General features: G+C 41.8%; 1 protein-coding gene across 1 annotated transcript in view; it reads left to right on the forward strand.

Annotated features, from left to right (window-relative positions):
* Positions 1-15,933: 15,933 nt before the first annotated feature.
* The window catches only part of mgat5 (alpha-1,6-mannosylglycoprotein 6-beta-N-acetylglucosaminyltransferase), a 63,091-nt gene continuing 59,397 nt past the window's right edge, over positions 15,934-19,627 (forward strand). Inside the window, exon 1 of the mRNA XM_012871751.3 lies at positions 15,934-16,348. Coding sequence (XP_012727205.2) covers positions 16,108-16,348 — 241 coding nt within the window. The 5' untranslated portion in view covers positions 15,934-16,107. The remainder of the gene's footprint in view (positions 16,349-19,627) is intronic.

Below are 19,627 nucleotides of genomic sequence, written 5' to 3' on the forward strand. Positions count from 1 at the left end.
ACCAATAGCTATTATCATAAATTACATGGGCCTGCTGCTGTAAAATATGACAGCATCGTGCGTTGTCCAATAAGCAGCAGTGGCGTCAGATCACCAGCAGATGGCACCAAACACGTGATAATGTCTAAGTGCAGGAATTCCGTTAGGGATCGTCTTACATTTCTACATCGTCACAAAATAAGTACTATACAAACCATATTTCTATTATCTTTAGGTGGCATGTTGTTAATTTTACAATTTTAGAGATAATTGTAAATAAATAAAAAATGATTAAAAGTATAAATGCATAAAAATCTGATGATCTTTCATCTTGATTAATGACATGCTGTCTAGTTTAGAAATGACATGTAATAAGAGATGTTTTGTAAAAACTTGCTTGGATTGAGTTCTTGAATTTGATTTGAGATCCCAGAGGTAAGGGCATTTCCGAAAAGTTTCCATGCTTAAAGTACAACCCTCTGTCTTATGGTTCTGCACTAACTGAAGTTAAGATGTTATTGATATTATTAATTGTAGAAAGTGTTTAGTGGTTTAATTGTATGCTATACTGTAAACTATGAACCCAATTTGGTTTACTCTGAACATGTTAAATAAAAACATAGGATTTATATATTTAAATGAATAAACAGAAATCTGTACTCAACAATTACAGTAATTGCAATGACTGCCCATGTAAGATCATTTTTGCAATAGTTTGTACAATACAGGGATTCGTTTCCTGATGTACTATATTGCATAAGAACTTATTGTAATCTGATTAAATGAATCAAAAATGTGAAAAACATCCTGCACCACCTCGACTATACATTGACATACCGCAGGATCCTGTTTGTAGACGTTAGCTCGGCCTTCAACATAATCAATCCTGACATCCTCAACCAGAAGCTCACCCAGCCCACCATACCGCCCTCCACCTGTCAGTGGATAACCAGCTTCCTGACTGACCGCCAGCTGCAGATGAGGCTGGGGAGCAGCATCTTCTCCTGCCCAATGTATTGTTACAAGGTGCAATGTAAAAATATTAAACAAACTGAATAGAATAACAGTTTTCCTTCCTTTTGCGTTCTACCCTATCATGCAGATCGATACCACAGTCACTACATCCCAACCAAACATGCTTCCCAACCAATCACAAACGGCGACCCAGGAAACGCTCTTTATCATATATATATATATAGATATAGATATATATCTATATATAGATATATAGATAGATAGAGAGGGAGAGAGAGATAGAGATAGAGAGAGAAAGAGAGAGAGAGAGATGTGTGTATAATTTGTGTGTGTTTATTATATTAATATGTAACTGCAAAATCTATAACTGTGTGTATATATCTTATCCAGTTTGACTTCAGTTTAAATAGTGTTGGTTCTGAATAAATATGAGTAATCTAATTGAAAGGTCAGGAGCATTGGTCAGGAGCATTGTGCACATATGATTAAAATAAGATCTGAGCTGCATCCTACTCATTCTGACAGCAGCTGTCTGATCTGTGGTCTGACCCAAGATGGCCGCCCTATAGGCACGTCGGCCTAGCGGCCGGCAGCGTCCAATGGAGTGTCAACGTATATAATGTCTATGCTGACCAATCCTGCCCTTCGGACCGAACGGCAGGGATTGGTCAGAGTTCTTACAGGCCTTAACCTCTTTTTTGCTTAATCCCTAATGTATTGACTAGTAGTGTTGCACCGATACCGATACCAGTATCGGGCGGGGCTCCGATCCAGCACTAAAATGGTGGTATCGGTATCGGTGAGTACCAACAAATAGGGCACCGATACCATTTTGATGTCTGCATGTCACTTGAACGCAGCCTTCTCTCTCCCGACTAGTAATATACATGTTATATAAGTTCAGGAAAGTTGCACTATTTTGGCATTTGAGAGCCAAAACTCTGGGTTTAAAAGAGATTATTCAATTATCAATGTAATTTTACTGTTGCACTACTATTATACATGCTGGTGAAGATTCTCAGTCGTCCAGGTCATGGTCATTCCAAAAAAAAGTAAAAAAAACAAAGCAACTGGACTTGTATTCCGCAGTTTTTGTTTTTTTACTTTTTTTTGGAAATACTATTATACATGTTATAACTTCACGAATGTTGCACTATTTTGGCCTTTGAGAGCCAAACGTTTATTCAACTATTGTGACCCATTCCAGGTAGGTAATAAAAAGTTCTACTACTCTAAGTAGTATGCAGTTCTTCATATATACAAACACACACATCAATTTCAAACAGATGGTATCGGTATCGGCCAATACTGCACAGCCAGGTATCGGGTATCGGTATCGGGGTCAAAAAATGGCGCAACACTATTGACTAGTGTCAGGATAGAAGGGCGATTTTATCCAGTATAACAAAAAGTGTTTCTGAACAGGATTACCAACTAGAGCTTTAAATTTATAGACATATTGAAAACCCTGGCTCAATTTATTCATTACATTCTGAGGCTCAACCCACCTCATAATAATAAAAGGCACTGTAGCAAATTGTGTCCCATCTGTACAGTAATATACTGCGATAAATGTCAGTGTTTGCTTATGTCTCTTAGCATTTGGTTGAATGTGAACTAGGGATGATTTCTTGCACACAACCCCCTGAAGGGTGCAGATAGGATGACAGCGTATTTGTCGTTTTACGCTTTGGTGCGGGCTGTGAACACGCAGACGGTCCCTGGCTCTGTGATTGGTCAGAACGAACACAGGTGGGAGGGGACCCGCTCGTTCGTTCGCTGTGCCTGCCTAGACCGCTCAGCACGCGCGGACGTGTGTGCCCCCCCCTGTTCTTCAGACTCGCGCTCCTTCCCTGCAGTATCACCGAGGCGCTCGCGGACGGGTTTCCTTCAAAAAGGTGAGTTTCGTTTTTTTTACCAGCCGAAGCCGGCGCAGGGCATCGTTTGGTGTCCGGCGGTGGAGAAAACACGGCTCGCGCTACGGCTGCTGGTGGTACAGCAGAGGCGCAGTGTTGTAGCCGTGTGCGTGTGACTTGTCATTGCGGTGATGCGTGTTTTTTGTTGGTGGTCGACCGAGACGGCACAGAACACCAAGGCTAACGTAGCTTTAAAAAAAAGACACACAGCAGCTGAATTCCAGGAGTAAAAAACGTCGCTAAGCAGCGCGGCGAAAGAGCAAAGTAGCTAACGGTTAACAGCCGTTTAAAGAGGACGTAAGTCGCTGCGGAAAGCTCGCGGTCCCATTGTTTATGCTGAGACCACCGTCTTAGCTAGCTTGTCATGAAACTATATGTCCCCATTTAATGAGGATAAAAAAAGAGCCCCGGCAGCAGAGGGTGAGATAACCATGTTGGTTCCAGACGCGCCGTCTTACACCGGGCGTTGAAGCCGAACAGGAGGGAGGCTCGGACCGTGCCTCTTCACGCCAGCATCGAGCCTCATCAGTCCGTAATTCACAACAAGTGCTCGCAGCGGCGTGTTTGAAACGCTCCCCCCCTCCTCCGTGTTGGACGGCGTTTAGCCAGACCGCAGAGGGGGGAAATGAATCGACCTGCGACAGGCGACCTTCCGGCTCCCTGAGCGGCGAACACTTCCTTGTATGCTGGGGGAACTTTGAACAGACAGCCGCCGCTTCGCCCGGTTAAACTCCAACCAGAGGCGCAAACAGACCCTCCGACAAACCCGCCGCCGTCCCTGACTTAATGTTGAAAAAAAAAAAAAAGGGTAAAAGGGTAAAACCCTTTTACCCTTTTACCCTTTTTTTTTTTTTTTTTTTTTAGATTTTGGAAATTAATTGAATAGATTTTTCCTTGGGGAATATCTTGCTATTGATTTAAATTTAGTACATCAACTCTAGATTTGTATTTATTTATTTTGATAAAACGTCTTTGTTTCTGTCATTTTCGGGGCCTGATGGTTATGAAACAGTAATTAAAATGTATTATTCGGAAGTTGTCAATATATTTTAAATTGATTTTAAAAGAATATCCTCTTTGGAGAGGAAAAATAAAAAATTGAGATTCTTTTTTTTGTCCTTAGAAGTTCAGTGTGAGTGTAATCAATATATTATTATTATTATTATTATTATTATTATTATTATTATTAGTAGTAGTAGTAGTAGTAGTAGTAGTAGTAGTAGTGATAACAATGATTAAAACCCTTCAAACTAGTGGATTAAAACAGTTTCTTATTAAAATGTGTAGTTATGCAAAAAAAAAAAAAAGCCATCTAGGCATAAACAAATCTAGTTATTTCAGGTGGACGAAGGTGTAAATTGCTGAAATGTTCAAGGACAGTTTTTGTCCTTGGGGGGGAGTGTAATCTTTTGGCTTTAGAAAAGAGCATTTAAAGGAGTAATGGCTGAAACAAAATGCTTTCCCCCCCCCCCCCCTTCCTCAAACACATGCCATCCACTTTGCCTTTAACACCACACTGATGCTCGTTTGATATTCAAATCCTGGAAACGGACATAACTAATGATTATCGTGGGCAAATTACTGCAGTTATGTTTTTGTTAAAGTACTTTTAATATGCAAAAATTCTTATTAAAGACTAAAGTTGGTGCTCAAGGAGTAAAGCTGACAGCATTTATACGGTCAGAGTTATTGTTATTTATTGTTCTTGTTGTTAGCAACTTGAATACAGGGCAAATGCGTCCAAATCTTACAATACATAAAGTCACTCAATGTTTACTGATACCGGCTGACTTCCTCTATTCCTGTGCCTCTTGTGATGTCATCAACTCAAATAAAAACGCGTTTTAGAAATCGTGCTGCTGAAATCTCATCCAGCTGTGGTCAGTTGTTCGCGTACATATGCACACCACTCTTTTAAACAGAAAGGCAGTGGACGTAGGGGTACATCTGCTGGCTAATTATGCACGTTATGTTCATTTTTGAGAACAAGCGAGCCTAGCTAGTAAACCGGCACCGCTACAAAGCTGCGCTAGCTGTCAGGTCGAGGATGACGGCCCAGTGCAGAAGGACGTAGCTTACCAGTTGAGCCCAGTAAACTCTGTCTGGGCTATGTTTAGCCTCTTGTCATTAAGATATGATTACAAGACATGTAACCTTTGCCGTTATGATGGAGGATTGAAATTTAATTCAGCTTTTGATGAGAAACTTAAGACGTCTCTATTGTGTAATTTGATATTATCCGGTAAGACCCAGCCCCAAAGCTCACATCTGTACCGGTCCTGCTGCACCATAGGCTAATACCGACCATCCAGAGGTGAGCCGCTGACTGACCCGGCTTTATAAAGAGCTCTTTCAGCTGTTTTTTTTTTAATTTTTTTTTTTGCAGGGGCCTCTGGGATTATAAATCCTGGAGAAAAGGAGCTTTGCTTCAGTGGCATGCTTCGCTGGCAAGGAATGGTTTGAGGGGTGCTGGTGTGAAGAGGGGTGGGCTCTGGTTGAGAGCCAGCAGAGGCAGTGGAGGGTTCGGAGATGGAGGGGATCTGAGCCGTGCTGACGGATGCCGTGCAGGAGAAAAAAGCGAACGCTGCGGCTCCCTGTGATTAAAAGGCTCCTGTTCTCCCTGAACAAGCGCTCGCATTCACACGCGCAAGCCACACGTACCTTTCCTTCTTTGTGATCATAAAGCCAAACGGTTGTGCGTTTCCAAAACAAACGTTTCCTATACAGGGGGTTTTCTTTCTTTCTTTCTTTTTTTTTTGTTCCTTAACTGGTGATTTTTGTAGAAACTACACCCAGAGATGTAATCAGCGTTTGTTTGTCTCAAAGATCCGACTGCTGAGGGCGTTTTCCCATCATCCAGTACACATTTCACTTTCTGAAAGGCAGTATAAAGGTCCACATTAGCAAAACATCACTCGCTGGAAAATGTAGGAAAAACAAAAAAAAAACTTTCACTATGTTTATTCAGTGGGAAAAGATATAAAATGCTTACAAAATGCTTTTCCATATCGACAATCTGAAGAATAGTTACTATTGTGATCAGTCTCTCTAGCATCCACTAGACGAGTTATTTTAAGTTGTCTTTAGACGTCTCGTGCGGCGGTGCTTGTATATTTGTCCATGTGTGTATTTCTGCTCACAGACTAATCTGTTTTTCACTTCTGCTCTGTAAAGTCTCTCTGGCTTTAGCACTTGGAGCCACTGACTTGCATCATGCTGTCATTGTGTGCTTTCCGGGTATAAAGCCGGTCCAGCAACTTTTCTTACGCCGTTACCACAAAACCAACCCCCCCCCCCCCCCCCCCCCCCCCGCTTGTCTTTCTCGCCTCCTAACCTCATTTTCCATGACGTCTTTGACTTTCTTTTTGAAAATAAGACATTGGATGTTAACTGTAAACATAGCTGCTTTATTCTTTAAGCTAAAGGTTGGGTTATGTTACAGATAATCGCCCACAAGCTTTTTTTCCTCCTCCGGAATAATTTTCAAAGTTTCTGTCTGATCTGGAGGAACAATGCTTTGCTTGAAGGCGAATTTCAGCTGGAGTACCTCCTTTTCTACCTGACCCCATGCTTCTGTCACTAATAATTCCTGTATGTGTGAGTTTGCTGTCTTTTTGTTTATTTTATTGGTTCTTCTGTGGCGTTTGTAGGATTTGAATCATAATTAAAAAATAAAGAGCAGAGGACGGTCTGGCTTGCTTTGGGGCACATAGGGGTCGAGACTTTTAGTGGAGTCTGTAAAAATCCTCCATAGCCTTTTTGGTATCTGTGTATGCTTGTACTGTTGCATAACTGTCCGCTGCCCTTAATTTATAGAATGGCCGTGTCAGCTAAAAACAACGTTTAGAGACACGTTCTGTTGTTGGAACAACTACGCTCACGTTTGTGTGTGTGGTGGTGACAGGAAAGGGGGCCGTTGTGGCTAGCTTCAAAACCTCTGCGTCTGCCCCATGCTTGTTTTCAACACGCAGGTCCTGCTCTGGGTGGTCTCAGCGTTGCATGTCCTGTCGTGGCAAGTTATGTCTGCCAGGATGACTCTCTGTCGCTGCAGCGGTGACGACGAAGAGCCGTTTTAGTGCTTGAAGCTAGTTTTTTTTCTGTTTCAGTTTCAGCTTTAAAATAAACATGAAACATTTCGCAGGATTATGTTATATTTGGACTAGTTTCATACACCCTGGTGTGGCAGGAGCTCTGTATTCACAGGGTGAAGCGGAGCATACGTTTGAATTAAAAGCAGTTTTCCTGCTCTAATCATGAGTGTAAATGTCCATTAAGCTAATAACAGCTAGCTTTATTAGCACACAGTCACAGATACTGGCTTGTTTATGTTGCTGTCAAACCACCGTGTCATGCTGTTAGCTTAGCATTAGCACCGTTTAGCATTTGGTTTTTCTTGTCTGCCTGAGGACGTTTCTCCCAACAACGCTTTTGTGTTTATCATGTCTGTAAAGACGGTTGAGTGTTTTCTTCTGGCTGTTCTCTACATGTTAGACTTCTAGCAGCGGCTCATTGTCTGGGTCAGGTGAGCGGCAGCAGGTAGGAGAGGGACAGGAAGTAAAGCCTGGTGGCCTGCCAGGCCTACGATACATTAGTGGGAAACCCTGCTCTGTCATATTTCTTACTGATATTTGTCCACTGTTTTAGTTATAGTTCATTTAAATTGGTTAATTTCCTGGCACAGACGGGCTTTTGACGGGCTTTTGAACCTTAAACACCAACTTCCAAGAGTGTTTTATGTCGGGGTGTTTCCAGAAGCTTAATATTATAAGCCTGCTTTTTCCCATTCCAGAACTTGTTTTGAAGTAAGTTTAGGATCTCTTTCATGTTGAAAACCGGTCAATTCAACCGTCTTACCCACGTTCTGCCCCTGAGGTGATAGGAACTCAGTAAAGATCTTCTTTAGGAATAACCTCAAAGCCACCGAGACTGATGTCTGCCTTGAAAGGAAAACTGCTGGAACACCAGCGTCGCTGCTGACAATGAGTCTAGTTCCACTTTCCTCAATGACTGAAAACATGCTGCCTAGAAGGAAGCACACAGGCAAGCCAGCTTCCTCCTGGATAAAAGGTTTCTGATCAGATAAAACAAAGCTTAACCTGTCTGTCCTCAATGAAACAAAGCATGTTTGAAAGTCAAATTCTTGCTCTAAGCTTAAGAACCCAAACTAACGGCCTAACGTGGCGTTGGTGTCATTCTGACGGGCTGTTTTGCTGCTTTCTTGTACGAGTGCATTGATGGAGCATGAAGAATGAAGACTACAGTACCTCTAGACCAGGAGACTGCAAAGAAAAATATATATATCCTCTTTTTGCCAAGGTTTGTCTTCATTTTAAAACCTAAAAATAGAAATAAAATGGTGGTTGTTTAAAAATGACAATGCATTTTTTTTTTTATGGAGACATTTAGAAAGAAAAGTGTAGACCCTTGCACTAGATCCTTCAACTTCCCCTCAGAATCTTAGTGGTTGATTGTTGAGCACAAGAGTGGTCCAGCAGGACAGTGATACCAAATACTTTGGTATAATCAAAATTGGTTGGTACTGTATTTTTTTGGACTATAAGGCACACTTAAAAGCCGTAATTTTTTTAATTACCGTTGTGCTTACTGACCGATTTTGTGTGGTACAATGCACTCAAACGTGTAAAAATGTGTAAGTACGTCTTTGGTAAGTCAACGAATCCGCTCAATGGATATTCGGAGCATTACAGTACACTGTGTCACTACCTGATCGTCACCCTGAGCTGTCTGCAAGACTGCCTGACTGTAATGGCGAAAAAACAAGTGCATTCATGTAAAGTCCCCATGATGTCGTCATCCATGATGTCAAGTGAGGTCCTCCGGTGGATTGGTGCTGGAGCCGCACCGCAGGTAGTGTTATCTTTCACTTGTAAACTCCAGTAGATCCACTTTGCATTTCATCAACGGACTTCCCGCCTGAACGATCTAGCGTTCGATTTAGCTCTGAGCGTACCTGTCTGCTGACTCTGTCCACGTATGTATGTGGGGGTCTAAAGTCTCCATTAAGATCCTGCATAAATGCATCAGGGTTTTATTAAAGGCACTAATTGAAGTGGTAGTCATACCCATAGTGTTATTACTTAATTTTCAAGTTTTTTTTTGATCATGAAATAAATTAGAAAACTGGAAAGATCCTTTTTTTCTTGACAAAATAAAGAACATGAGTTTGAAGTTCCCACTTCCTTGGTACAGTGAATGGAGCATTACTAGAAGTTAAAGTAGACTGGAGAAACAAATGAGGAGGTGAGATACTTTTATTTGTTTTAAATGGAGAGCTCATTTTATCAGAAGACTAAGTTGTGTCCTATTGGCAAAAGGGGGAATGGTGCTTGTAGCAGGGGTAGCTATAATTGTGACTGTCTTTGTTCTTGTGAGCAAAAGTTGTTTGATATTTAAACTTATAATTAACACAACCCTGTTACGATGTGTTTATTATTAACAATTTGCTAAGATCAGGGCTCTTATGGACATTTCATTGGCTTAGGGCTAAGAGCTGCATCCTTGAAGACATGTTTATGACTGACTAAAGTGCACACGACTGGCTTGGATACAGGTAGGGCTACGCTGCAACCTCTGATATCCTGTTACGAGCTGGATTCACACCAGAAAGGTGGCGAAGCCGCAGCACGGCCCACTTCTCCGGAGGACCTAATGAATAATTAAGCGGCGGAGCTTATGTGAAGGAGTTCATTAAGATGCAGACTCGCTCCGGTCTCCATGGCAGCAGCGCCGCATCTCCTCTGGACCAACAACAACCAAGCTGGCAAGGTGGTGGTGTGGGTGAGGTAGGAGGTTTCCCAGAATAATGAAGCCCTCTGTGTTTTGAGAAGGTACTCTTAACGGGGCGTCCCTCGGTTCTCGCTGCAGCTGGAGCGTTCGCCGTCGTGGCGCTTACTTGGATTTGTTCTCTCGTGTGAAATCAATCTAAAAAGGGAAAAGGCGTTAAAAAGTAATGTTTAAAAACCAACACTGCTTGTTGTCACCACCTCTTCGCTCTATAGCCACCCAGGCATTACATAGAGAGTCTATTTATATTTCAGGGGAAATGGATGCTTTTTTTCAATGCCGATGAATAATAGATAAAGGACGATATATCTGAAGCAGATTTCCACATATTGTGTTTATGCATCCAGCTCTTAGTGAAGCTCTTTCATAAGGCACTCCTCAGGCCTGGTTCACCTTTATGGAATAGCCCCTGAACTCCATTTAAAAGAAAGTTATTTTCAGCTCCCATCACAGATGTGGATGAAATAAACGGAGACTTTACCTCAGTCATCTGGGCCGGGCTTAGCAGTTAAGTATGTAACAGTAACAAGGGTGAAGGTTGCACGGTCGGGACTCCGGTGAAGCGATATTAAAGCCTAAGATTATTATTGAGTGATTCAGGGATATTGTTCACTCGTAATCCTGGTGACATTTTCACTAAGCACTTACATCTGGGGAAGAGGCAGCCTGGGAGCCATGATTGCTGCAGGTTAGACTGCCGCTCTTCGTCGTGGGTCTTGCTCTGCCTCTGCGAGTGTTGATTATTTCTTAGAGTCGTATAGTGGGGGAACGTACACTTCCTGGTGTCCGACATGCTGGGATTTAATTAAAAACTACTCCCTGACTCAGGTTTGAGTTAAATATTGCCATTTCTGTGCATTTTTTCTTAATGCATTAAGTACAATCTGTTTGTTACTACAGCTAAGAGTCTTACCAAGATGTTTTTTTTTTAATTGATTACAAAAGTGTTAAATGTGCATTTAGTGCTCGAAGCATTCTGCTGTGTAGGAGTCGTAGGTATTCATCAAGACCCTTGTGGGTGTAAAATTTCATGAAAAGTTGGGTTCTTCAAGGGTACAACCCATCATAACGTTTAAGCCAAAGGCTCTGAAACTGACAGTTTGGTTGTCTTAATTAAAAACTGAATTTAATAGCTTTTTTTTTTTTTCTTGGCTTCAAAGCGGCCTGGCAGCTAGCTTCCAGTGCTTCTGTGAACCAGATTCAGATATTTCTGTCAGAATATTCATGATTCAGCTTGATTTGCACCTTTCAATAAAATCAATTTCCAGACTTTATTACCTGATTGTCTAAAAATTGCTTCCAATCAAACGTTTTTGTCTTTCTGTCCATTCATCAATGCATCTATCAATCTGTGTTTATTCATTTTCTGGGCCCCATTTATCTGTCTCTATTTGTTTTTTTTGTTGGATTTTATGTCTGGGAATGTTAATTCCTTCCTTCCTTCCTTACTTACTTACTTACTTCCTTCCTTCCTTCCTTCCTTCCTTCCTCTATCCCTTATTTATCTGTAAGAATATCTGCCATAAATTTATAGGATGACTGGACAAGATCACCAGAAATTGTCTTTGTTCTATCGGTTCTCACAATATTAATATGGCAGAAGACTTTTTGAGATGCCATTGTTTTTATTCCTGTTATATTGTAGGTGTTATTTATTTCAGTTTTGCCTGCTAATAAAGTTCTTCCCGTTGGATGCTCCTGCCACATATTGGCGTTCAAGACATGAAAGGTCACAGAGTGTTGGAAGCAATGAAGGAAAGCGAGAAATGAGCAAAGGGGGATTGGGTCGCAACTTGCATTGTCATTGCGCTGTTTTCCAATATTATTGCAATCATGTGATTATTAACATTGTGCGGTCTAAAAATGATTGAATTTTGAGTTGCGCAAGAACCCCCTGTAGAAGATAATTGTGTATTGTTGCCAATTTGTGCCTGATATCAAGTAACAGTAGTTCCAGTGTGTTCTTTTCTGTCCCGTTTCTTTAAGGTTACTGGGTTGTGTACACTTTAAACCCCACAGTTAGGTTTTAAATGCTTTTCTTTTGTCTCCAGCAGTAGAAGGTCCCTATTACAGCAGGCTGGAGAGCACACCGAACGCCCCCGGCTAGAATCATTCAGTTGTTGTAGTTTCTGCCAGAACACCTCTTGACCCCGCAGAGCTTTCTCTTCACTTCCTCCAACCAACCAGTAAAATAACCATTCAGCGTGTCGTCGCATTATCATCTCAGGTTGCAAAGGATCAGCTCGTCTGCAACCAGAGTTGGCTGTCATCACAGCTTCCCCCCCGGTCCTTTGTTGCCGCTCGTTGCCGGGCTGCCTGCCAAATAAATTAAGATCCTCAATCATAAACCACAGAGGTAACTGAGACGGGAAGTACGTCTGTCCTGGTTTCTGTTAGAGATCACAGGGCATAGCCTGTGTTTTCAACAGCTTCTTGATGAAAGTGGGCAGTTCTGCGTTAAGTAGGCAGGATGGATTTAGGCACTCTAGGAAGACGAGAGGGTCAGGCGCCGCGGAGGATCTGTCCGCAGAGACGTTAAAGCTTCTCGAGCAAAAAGAATGGCCAGTCCTTTTTGCAACAAAAGCTGCTTACCGTTATAAGCACAGCAGCTTCAAAACGCTACTGTACAATCGTCACATGACGCACTGAACTGCAGAGATTTAAGAAAACATTTTTATTTTTTTTATAGTAGCACTGATGATTGTGAAATGTTTGGGGTATATTCAGTCACACACAGGTCTTTGCTGAACTGATAGATCCAGCGCTGCTGGAAGCTGTTTCCAGCTTTCTCTGACCTATTTATGAAGCTGATGGATGGAAACTTAAAAAAAAAAGGCAGCTGTTTGTCTGCATCTTTGGTTACATGGAAGGTGCTATGTTTTTTTTTTTTTTTTTTTTTTTTGCACCAGGGCATTGGTGATGTAATTATCTTTGCTTTAGTCCAAACGGGTAAAACGTCTCATTGAAGCGATCCAGAGCCAGAAACGATGATGATGATGGTGGTGGTGGTGGTATAGACAGGTGAGAGAATAGTGTGTCTGTGAAGGTGATTATTGCTCTGGCCCAGTTAGAGCCACATTTTTCGAGCATAAGAAAGATGCAGCTGCAGTAATCCTCTCCCCTCCTGGCTGCCTTTTCAGCTACGTCGACTGAATGCAGATGAGAGAACATCTAAGACCTTTCTGTTTCGCCATGGTTGCATGCTTGAACAATTTTCTATTTAGTTATTGTTTGAAGCCTTCAGCCACAGGCAGTTATTTGGCTTTGCATTTACCGCCCAGGGGTTGTCAGTAATGACTTGTTGAACTATTTAATAGCTCCGAACGTGCTGCAGGGCAGCCTCATTTGCTATCGCGAGCTCAAGCTTGATGATTAAATCTAATGTTTATCAGAACAACAGCGTTCAAATTGTGTTAGATTGCAGCGTAAATGCAGCATGTTGCAGTTTGATTCAGACGCGAGGAAAATCTTAGAGATATCTGAGACTGGAGGAGGACAGAGCCGTGCAAGACTACCCAAACTTCTCAACATTTTGTCCTGTTACAAGCACATCGATATATTTCATTGGAATTTTATAGGATAGACCAAGACGGCGGGGAAATGGATTTCACTTTTTACTAATAGCAGTGTGACAAAGGTTGTGTGAATTTGTATCCATCTTTTGCTGCAATCACAGCTGCAGGTTCTTTTGGGGTATGTCCCTACCAGCCACAGATTGAAGTTTGTGCCCATTATTAGGTTCAAAATACACAATGCTCAGATTGCATCAAGATAACACACTCCTATCCAAACATGACTCATCTAACCAGATCACCACCCTCCACGTGTTCGCAGTGCCTCCAAAATGCCTTGTGGCAGCCGGACTTCTTCTTCTTTATTCTCACCAAGAAATACCAGTGAGTAAGACACTGCAATGGTTTTTCGCTTCTTTTTTTCTTTATACCACGGAAAAGACAAAGAAATGAAGAGCAGTGGGTGGGGTTAAAAAGTAATTAACCAGACAATGGAACATTGATGAACAATTTTAAACAGTAGTTTCCTGTTGTGGTAACGTCGACTCAATAACATCCTGAAGACAAGCTTCTGGTTTTCGGTTTGAGAGATGCGTCAAAGCGCTCTACTTGGAGTTTGGACTTTCTCTTGTGCTTTTGGGTTAATCGAGAGCAGAGAAAGTATCATCCCCATTTAGGGATCAGTACCTTTAACATTTGAACCAATATGGTACCGATACCCGGTACCTGGGACGGATACCGGTTCTTAACGGTTCCTGTTTTTGGGGTACCTTTTTTGTGTTTATGTAGTAATATATGTTAGTTTATAGATACAATCTCCACATTTTCCAATTTTAACATAATTATTTCTCGATTATATAAACTTGTTTGGACCTAGAAATGAACCTTATTAAATGATTTATGAATTTTAAATCGTTGTCTGAATCCACACCAGTTAAAACAAGTTTTGACCAATACTGCAATCACAGGTACAAAGTAGACAAGGTGAAGACTGATTGAAGCTGTGTGTGTGAATAAAATTCAAGGAATTATTTTAGTGCAACAGTTTCCAAGAAGAAGAAAAAAAAAACTAAATAAAAAATATTTTATCCAGCTTTGTAAATCAAGGCAGGATAATTTGCAATGAGGGGGCAGAGGCTCTCCTCTGCAGGCGGGTTTAAAGACTAGGCGGCAGCAGCTGTCTATCTGAGAGATGGGGCTTGGAGAAGTTGGAACATGCTCTCAGCAGCACTCACCGTTCTTTAAAGACAATAACTCCCGAACGAGTGTTACCATCCGTCCATCCATCGTCTTCCTCTTATCCGGGGTCGGGTCGCGGGGGCAGCAGCTTCAGTAGGGAGGCCCAGACGTCCCTTTCCCCGGCCACTTGGGCCAGCTCCTCAGGAGGAATCCCAAGGCGTTCCCAGGCCAGCCGGGAGACATAGTCCCTCCAGCGTGTCCTGGGTCTTCCCCTGGGCCTCCTCCCGGTGGGACGTGCCCGGAACACCTCACCAGGGAGGCGTCCAGGAGGCATCCTGACCAGATGCCCGAGCCACCTCAACTGGCTCCTCTCGACGTGGAGGAGCAGGGGCTCTACTCTGAGTCCTCCCCGGATGACTGAGCTCCTCACCCAATCTCTAAGGGAGAGCCCAGACACCCTACGGAGAAAACTAATTTCGGCCGCTTGTATCCGGGATCTCGTTCTTTCGGTCACGACCCAAAGCTCGTGACCATAGATGAGGGTAGGAACATAGATTAACCAGTAAATGGAGAGCTTCGCCTTTTGGCTCAGCTCTCTCTTCACCACAATGGAACGGTACAGCGCCCCTTCACAGCAGACGCTGCACCAATCCACCTGTCGATCTCCCGCTCCATCCTCCCCTCATTCGTGAACAAGACCCCAACGAACGAGTGTTACTTTCACTGAGTCACCAATAACAGAAGAAAGTCACTAGATTTTTAATTAGTCGCTTTTTTTTTGGAAAAACGTTGCTGGATGGGTCTGAAAAGTTGCTAAATATAGCGAGAAATTCGCTAAACTGGCAGCAGTGACCAGGTGCTTCCTCAGATTCGAAGTATACCCGCCGCTGGCCTTGCATGTAATCTGCAGCTCATTTTGGAACGTGGAGCCAGACTTCCCATCAGCCACGCTCGCTTTGACTGAACCGGCGGCTACTGACGTCATCACGCTCATGTGCGCGCAATGCTTGGTTCATGTTCGGGATGGAAAATCGCCCACTCTTCCAATCCCTCAGTGTCACAGTGATGCGTTTAGGTACCGAAACATGGTACCATTTGATTCTACATGAATCGGTACCCGGTAGTACCGACAGGATTCGGTTGGTATCTATAAAAGTACCGAATTTGGTACCCGTCCCTACCCCCATTGCTTTTTAAATGCATTGATTACATAATGATTGTTCATTGTGATGAAAGTTAAAGTTTTTTTTTTTTTGCTCTTTATTTTTTTACTACCGTGTTGTATAGAACAATAGTTAACAAATGAGCAAATTTAATTTTGGCCTGACAAGGAAGCCATGCCTCCTCCGGCCCATCTCTGCAGACCCATTTATCAGCCTTTTTGTTTTAGACGTTTATAGCGCGTGTCGCAGTAGGTCAGGAGGAACAACGTCATTATCTGTTTAGCAAACTAACAAGCAGACCTTTCATTCTCCTTCCTGTCGTTTTTGCAGGAGAATGCAGCAGGCAGACTCAAACTCCCTGAGGTGTTTCTGAGAGACGACGATGGCCCAGAGAGCCTTCCCAGAGGCTGGGAAATCCAGCCAGTGAGGCGAGCCGTAGTGTTTTGAGGAGCCCTCGGACACCGCGTTTGCAGCAGCCACACCACCCAACAAAGTCATGCCGCCACTGCTGTCCTGATCCTCCTCCCGGACCCCCGACTCTTTCTCTGGTAGCAAAAGACTCGCAGCGGGCCGTTCAGCATGGCCTCTCCCTTCATGTGGAAGCTGTCGTCGCAGAAGCTCGGCTTCTTCCTGGTAAGCTTCGGCTTCATCTGGGGCATGATGCTGCTGCATTTCACCATCCAGCAAAGGACCAGCCACGAGAACAGCGCCGTTCTACGGCAGCAGATCCTGGATCTGAGTAAGCGCTACATTAAAGCGCTGGCCGAGGAGAACCAAAGTGTTATGGACGGTCCTTATGTGGGAACCATGACGGCTTATGGTGAGTACTCAGCTTACTGCTTCACATGATCTACATGACGCGTTGTTGTCAGAGAGAAGGCTTTTAGTGAACGGTTGCATAATAGATCAACACATAAGTAATCCATAATTTTTGAGTTGACAAAAAAATGCATCGTTTTCCAAAATTATTTACAAATAAGTATCTGAAAAGTGTGGCATGTGTTTCTATTCTGCCCCCTTGCACTGAGTAGAACCAAATGACTCAATAAAATCCCAATAATTTACATTGAGGTGCATCTCAATAATGTAGAATATCCTAGAAAAGATAATCTGTTACAGTATTTCTGTTTAAAAAAGGTAAATGCATCATATATGAATATATAACACTCAATTGTCTCTCAGTAGCATTTTCAGAGGTGTTGGTTAGAGTTGCTGTCATGCAGGCAGCTAACAAAGATCCAAGATTAATCAGTAGGACTGGGCAATAAACTGATTTTAAGAATAGTTTTTTAAAGAGATATAAGATGAGACTATATCTTTTATATTGAGATGGTCCATGTTGCGCTATAATTATACTTTTTATGTATTGCAATAGCTTATTTTTCAGCTTTCTCATTTTAATCTGCAGCTGTTTGTTAGGAAATATAGAGCTTTGATTCAGAGATGCCTTTTTATAATTACTTTATGAAAAGAAAACGTATTGAGATAAATACCGTATATCGGCATTCAGCATAAAAATATCTAGATATTATTTCAGGTCCATATCGCCCAGTCCTGTTAATCAGTTCATTCATACAATTAACAGAACAAAACACTGGAAATGTATTGCTGTATTAAGCATCTCCACAGTGGGTATTTGACATTTAGAATTGAATTACCGATATAATCATTACATTTACCTTTTGACCTACTGAGTCGCACCTGTAGAAGTTTGTGGCTATAAAGTGACTTATTGTAAAAAAAATGAAGCCTTTTGCATGGCACTGTGGTTGTTTATTGGCAAAGTAATGCATTATTATAAAAATGATAGAAAATGTGGGGCCTAATGACCTGTCAGTGCTTCTAAATGTCGAGTTGTAAATCAGAGCGAGGAACATTAATGGAGAAACTGTTTTACAAAGTTGGGTTTTTTCTTCAGCTTTTGTGGAGACAAACTGATTTCAAATGTCCCTAAAGTGCATAATTTAGTGTAATTTATTACATTTCTGATACGGTAGGTGTTTTAACAGAATAATATATGACCATACATTTTTTTAAGAAGCAAAATTAAATGTTTTTTTTTTTTTTTTTGTAAAAAGGACTGGAATATGTTAATTCCCAGCCCTGGTCAGTGTCTGATTGAATGACCAAACTAAGCTCCCTTTTCACCTCTTATGATGAAGTTGATGGTAAAAGAGAAACTGTTGCAGCTGCTGGTTTCATCTGACCTTCTCTGTGCCCAGAAACCCCTCAGTGTTGGTGGATACCAGGAGAAAGCAGCTCAAACGCTGCACGTTACATTTTAGGACAACTAAATGGAGTGCACGAGAAAATTTAAACCACATTTAAATATGTTAGTACCTTTAAAAGTCGCATCCGTCAAAAAATGCATCATAAAGAGGAAAAAAGCACATAAGTTGCACCAGATTGTTGCATTTCTTTCGAAATTTATTTCACACAATCAAGACTAGAAACTGACATTTAATCTGGTAAAGCAGTTTATTCAATTACTGAGCTGCATCCAGAAGCTGCTGAATAACATGGAACATACCTGGGAGGTTCAAAGGGGTAAATTGGCGTAACAATCCACCAACTCCAACCCAGAAAGTTCTCGTCAGCGCATTTCAAGTTGTCGAAATTATGCTAAAATTAGACCATGAGCGTAACGGTGCTATGCGCTAAGCTAACAGTACAACACGGATGTTTCAGAGCAACATAAAGCCTGAGTGCATCAGCTAAGTGGTAAACCGCCCAGACAATAGAGCTGTAAGCTAGCGCTAGCTGCTATTAGCTGCAGGGACAGCCCAATAACAGAGCTGCACCACACAACGCTCTGCTGTGTGAATGAATACTGAAACAGTGAAACAACATACAAACGTGTTCAGTCTTTGTTGTCTAAGTTAATGTTTCAATACATTTTTAGGTGGTAGAGGAGCAGCATAATTTTCACTAGCCTAGCGAGCCCTTTTATGGCTATAGACGGTCATGTTTACTACTTGGTTCATGTTGGTCAGCGTTATTTACCATTTTTAAAATTGATATGAGTCGCACCTGACTATAAGTCGCAGGATCAGCCAAACTGAAAAGACCTGTGACTTGTAGTCCAAAGAATACGGTAATCATGCTAACATTAGACTAGCGCTAATGATAGTTGTGCACATTTTGACATCTGGACAGCTAATCCTAGCTTTCTCTTACCATGAACGTCGTAGATAGGTGGGTTGACTGTTACTAAACCACGTAAAACGGATTAAATATATAAATCCTTGAATACAGTGTTGCTTTGCTGTATATACATGACGTGGGTTTTTATTCAAGTAGTGGACTGAAGTTAATCAGATGTGTAATGATGAGGCAACAAATCTTGATCTGCACATTTCCTCATTTTAAATGATTGTCCTAGTTTCTCTTTTGCTTCACTGGTTTTATTGATGCTGGCAGTAAATCTGATGTCAAGCAGGTACTATAACAAATGCTTGAAAGGTATTTATAACCAATATTTTCATGTTTTAGTAAGGGATTCAATGAATCTTCCTTGAACTGGATTTAATGGTTTGTATGTCCACCTCCTGAGCAAACCCAGTAAATGATGCTGATACAGCTGAACTGGAGTGTAATGCTGCTTTAGAAAAGGTATAGAAGAGCCATCACTAACTTTTCATGCCATTAATAGACCTGTGTGACTCGATGAGTCTTCATTAGGAACCTGAGATTGGAATTGATTGTTCTCTAATTCCCAGAGAAACAACACCATACAGTAAAGCTCATGGAGATTAAATCAGCTCCCAGAGAACCTGAAGGAGATGCAGGAATATCGAGCGAAACAGGAGCTCCCTGGCTTATGGATTTCTCTAGGATTTATTTTTCAGGAGGCATACATAGATTTTTATTTGCTCAAAGATACAAATATCAAGTTACATTTAGATGTACCTTTGAGCAAATAAAAATCTAACATTTTTCTTTGGTGTTCTTCTGTTTAGAATAGAAATACTTTGTCCCACAGTGGGGAAGATGTGGGTGACAGTGGCAGGTGAAAAATGCATACATTACGTAAAAAAGGAATACAATAATAAAAAAAAAACAGACAACTGAGCTGATTTACAGAACAACGTGAGAGAAA

Source organism: Fundulus heteroclitus, chromosome 24 (genome assembly GCF_011125445.2).
Source record: "Fundulus heteroclitus isolate FHET01 chromosome 24, MU-UCD_Fhet_4.1, whole genome shotgun sequence".
In the NCBI taxonomy this organism is placed as follows: Eukaryota; Metazoa; Chordata; class Actinopteri; order Cyprinodontiformes; family Fundulidae; genus Fundulus; species Fundulus heteroclitus.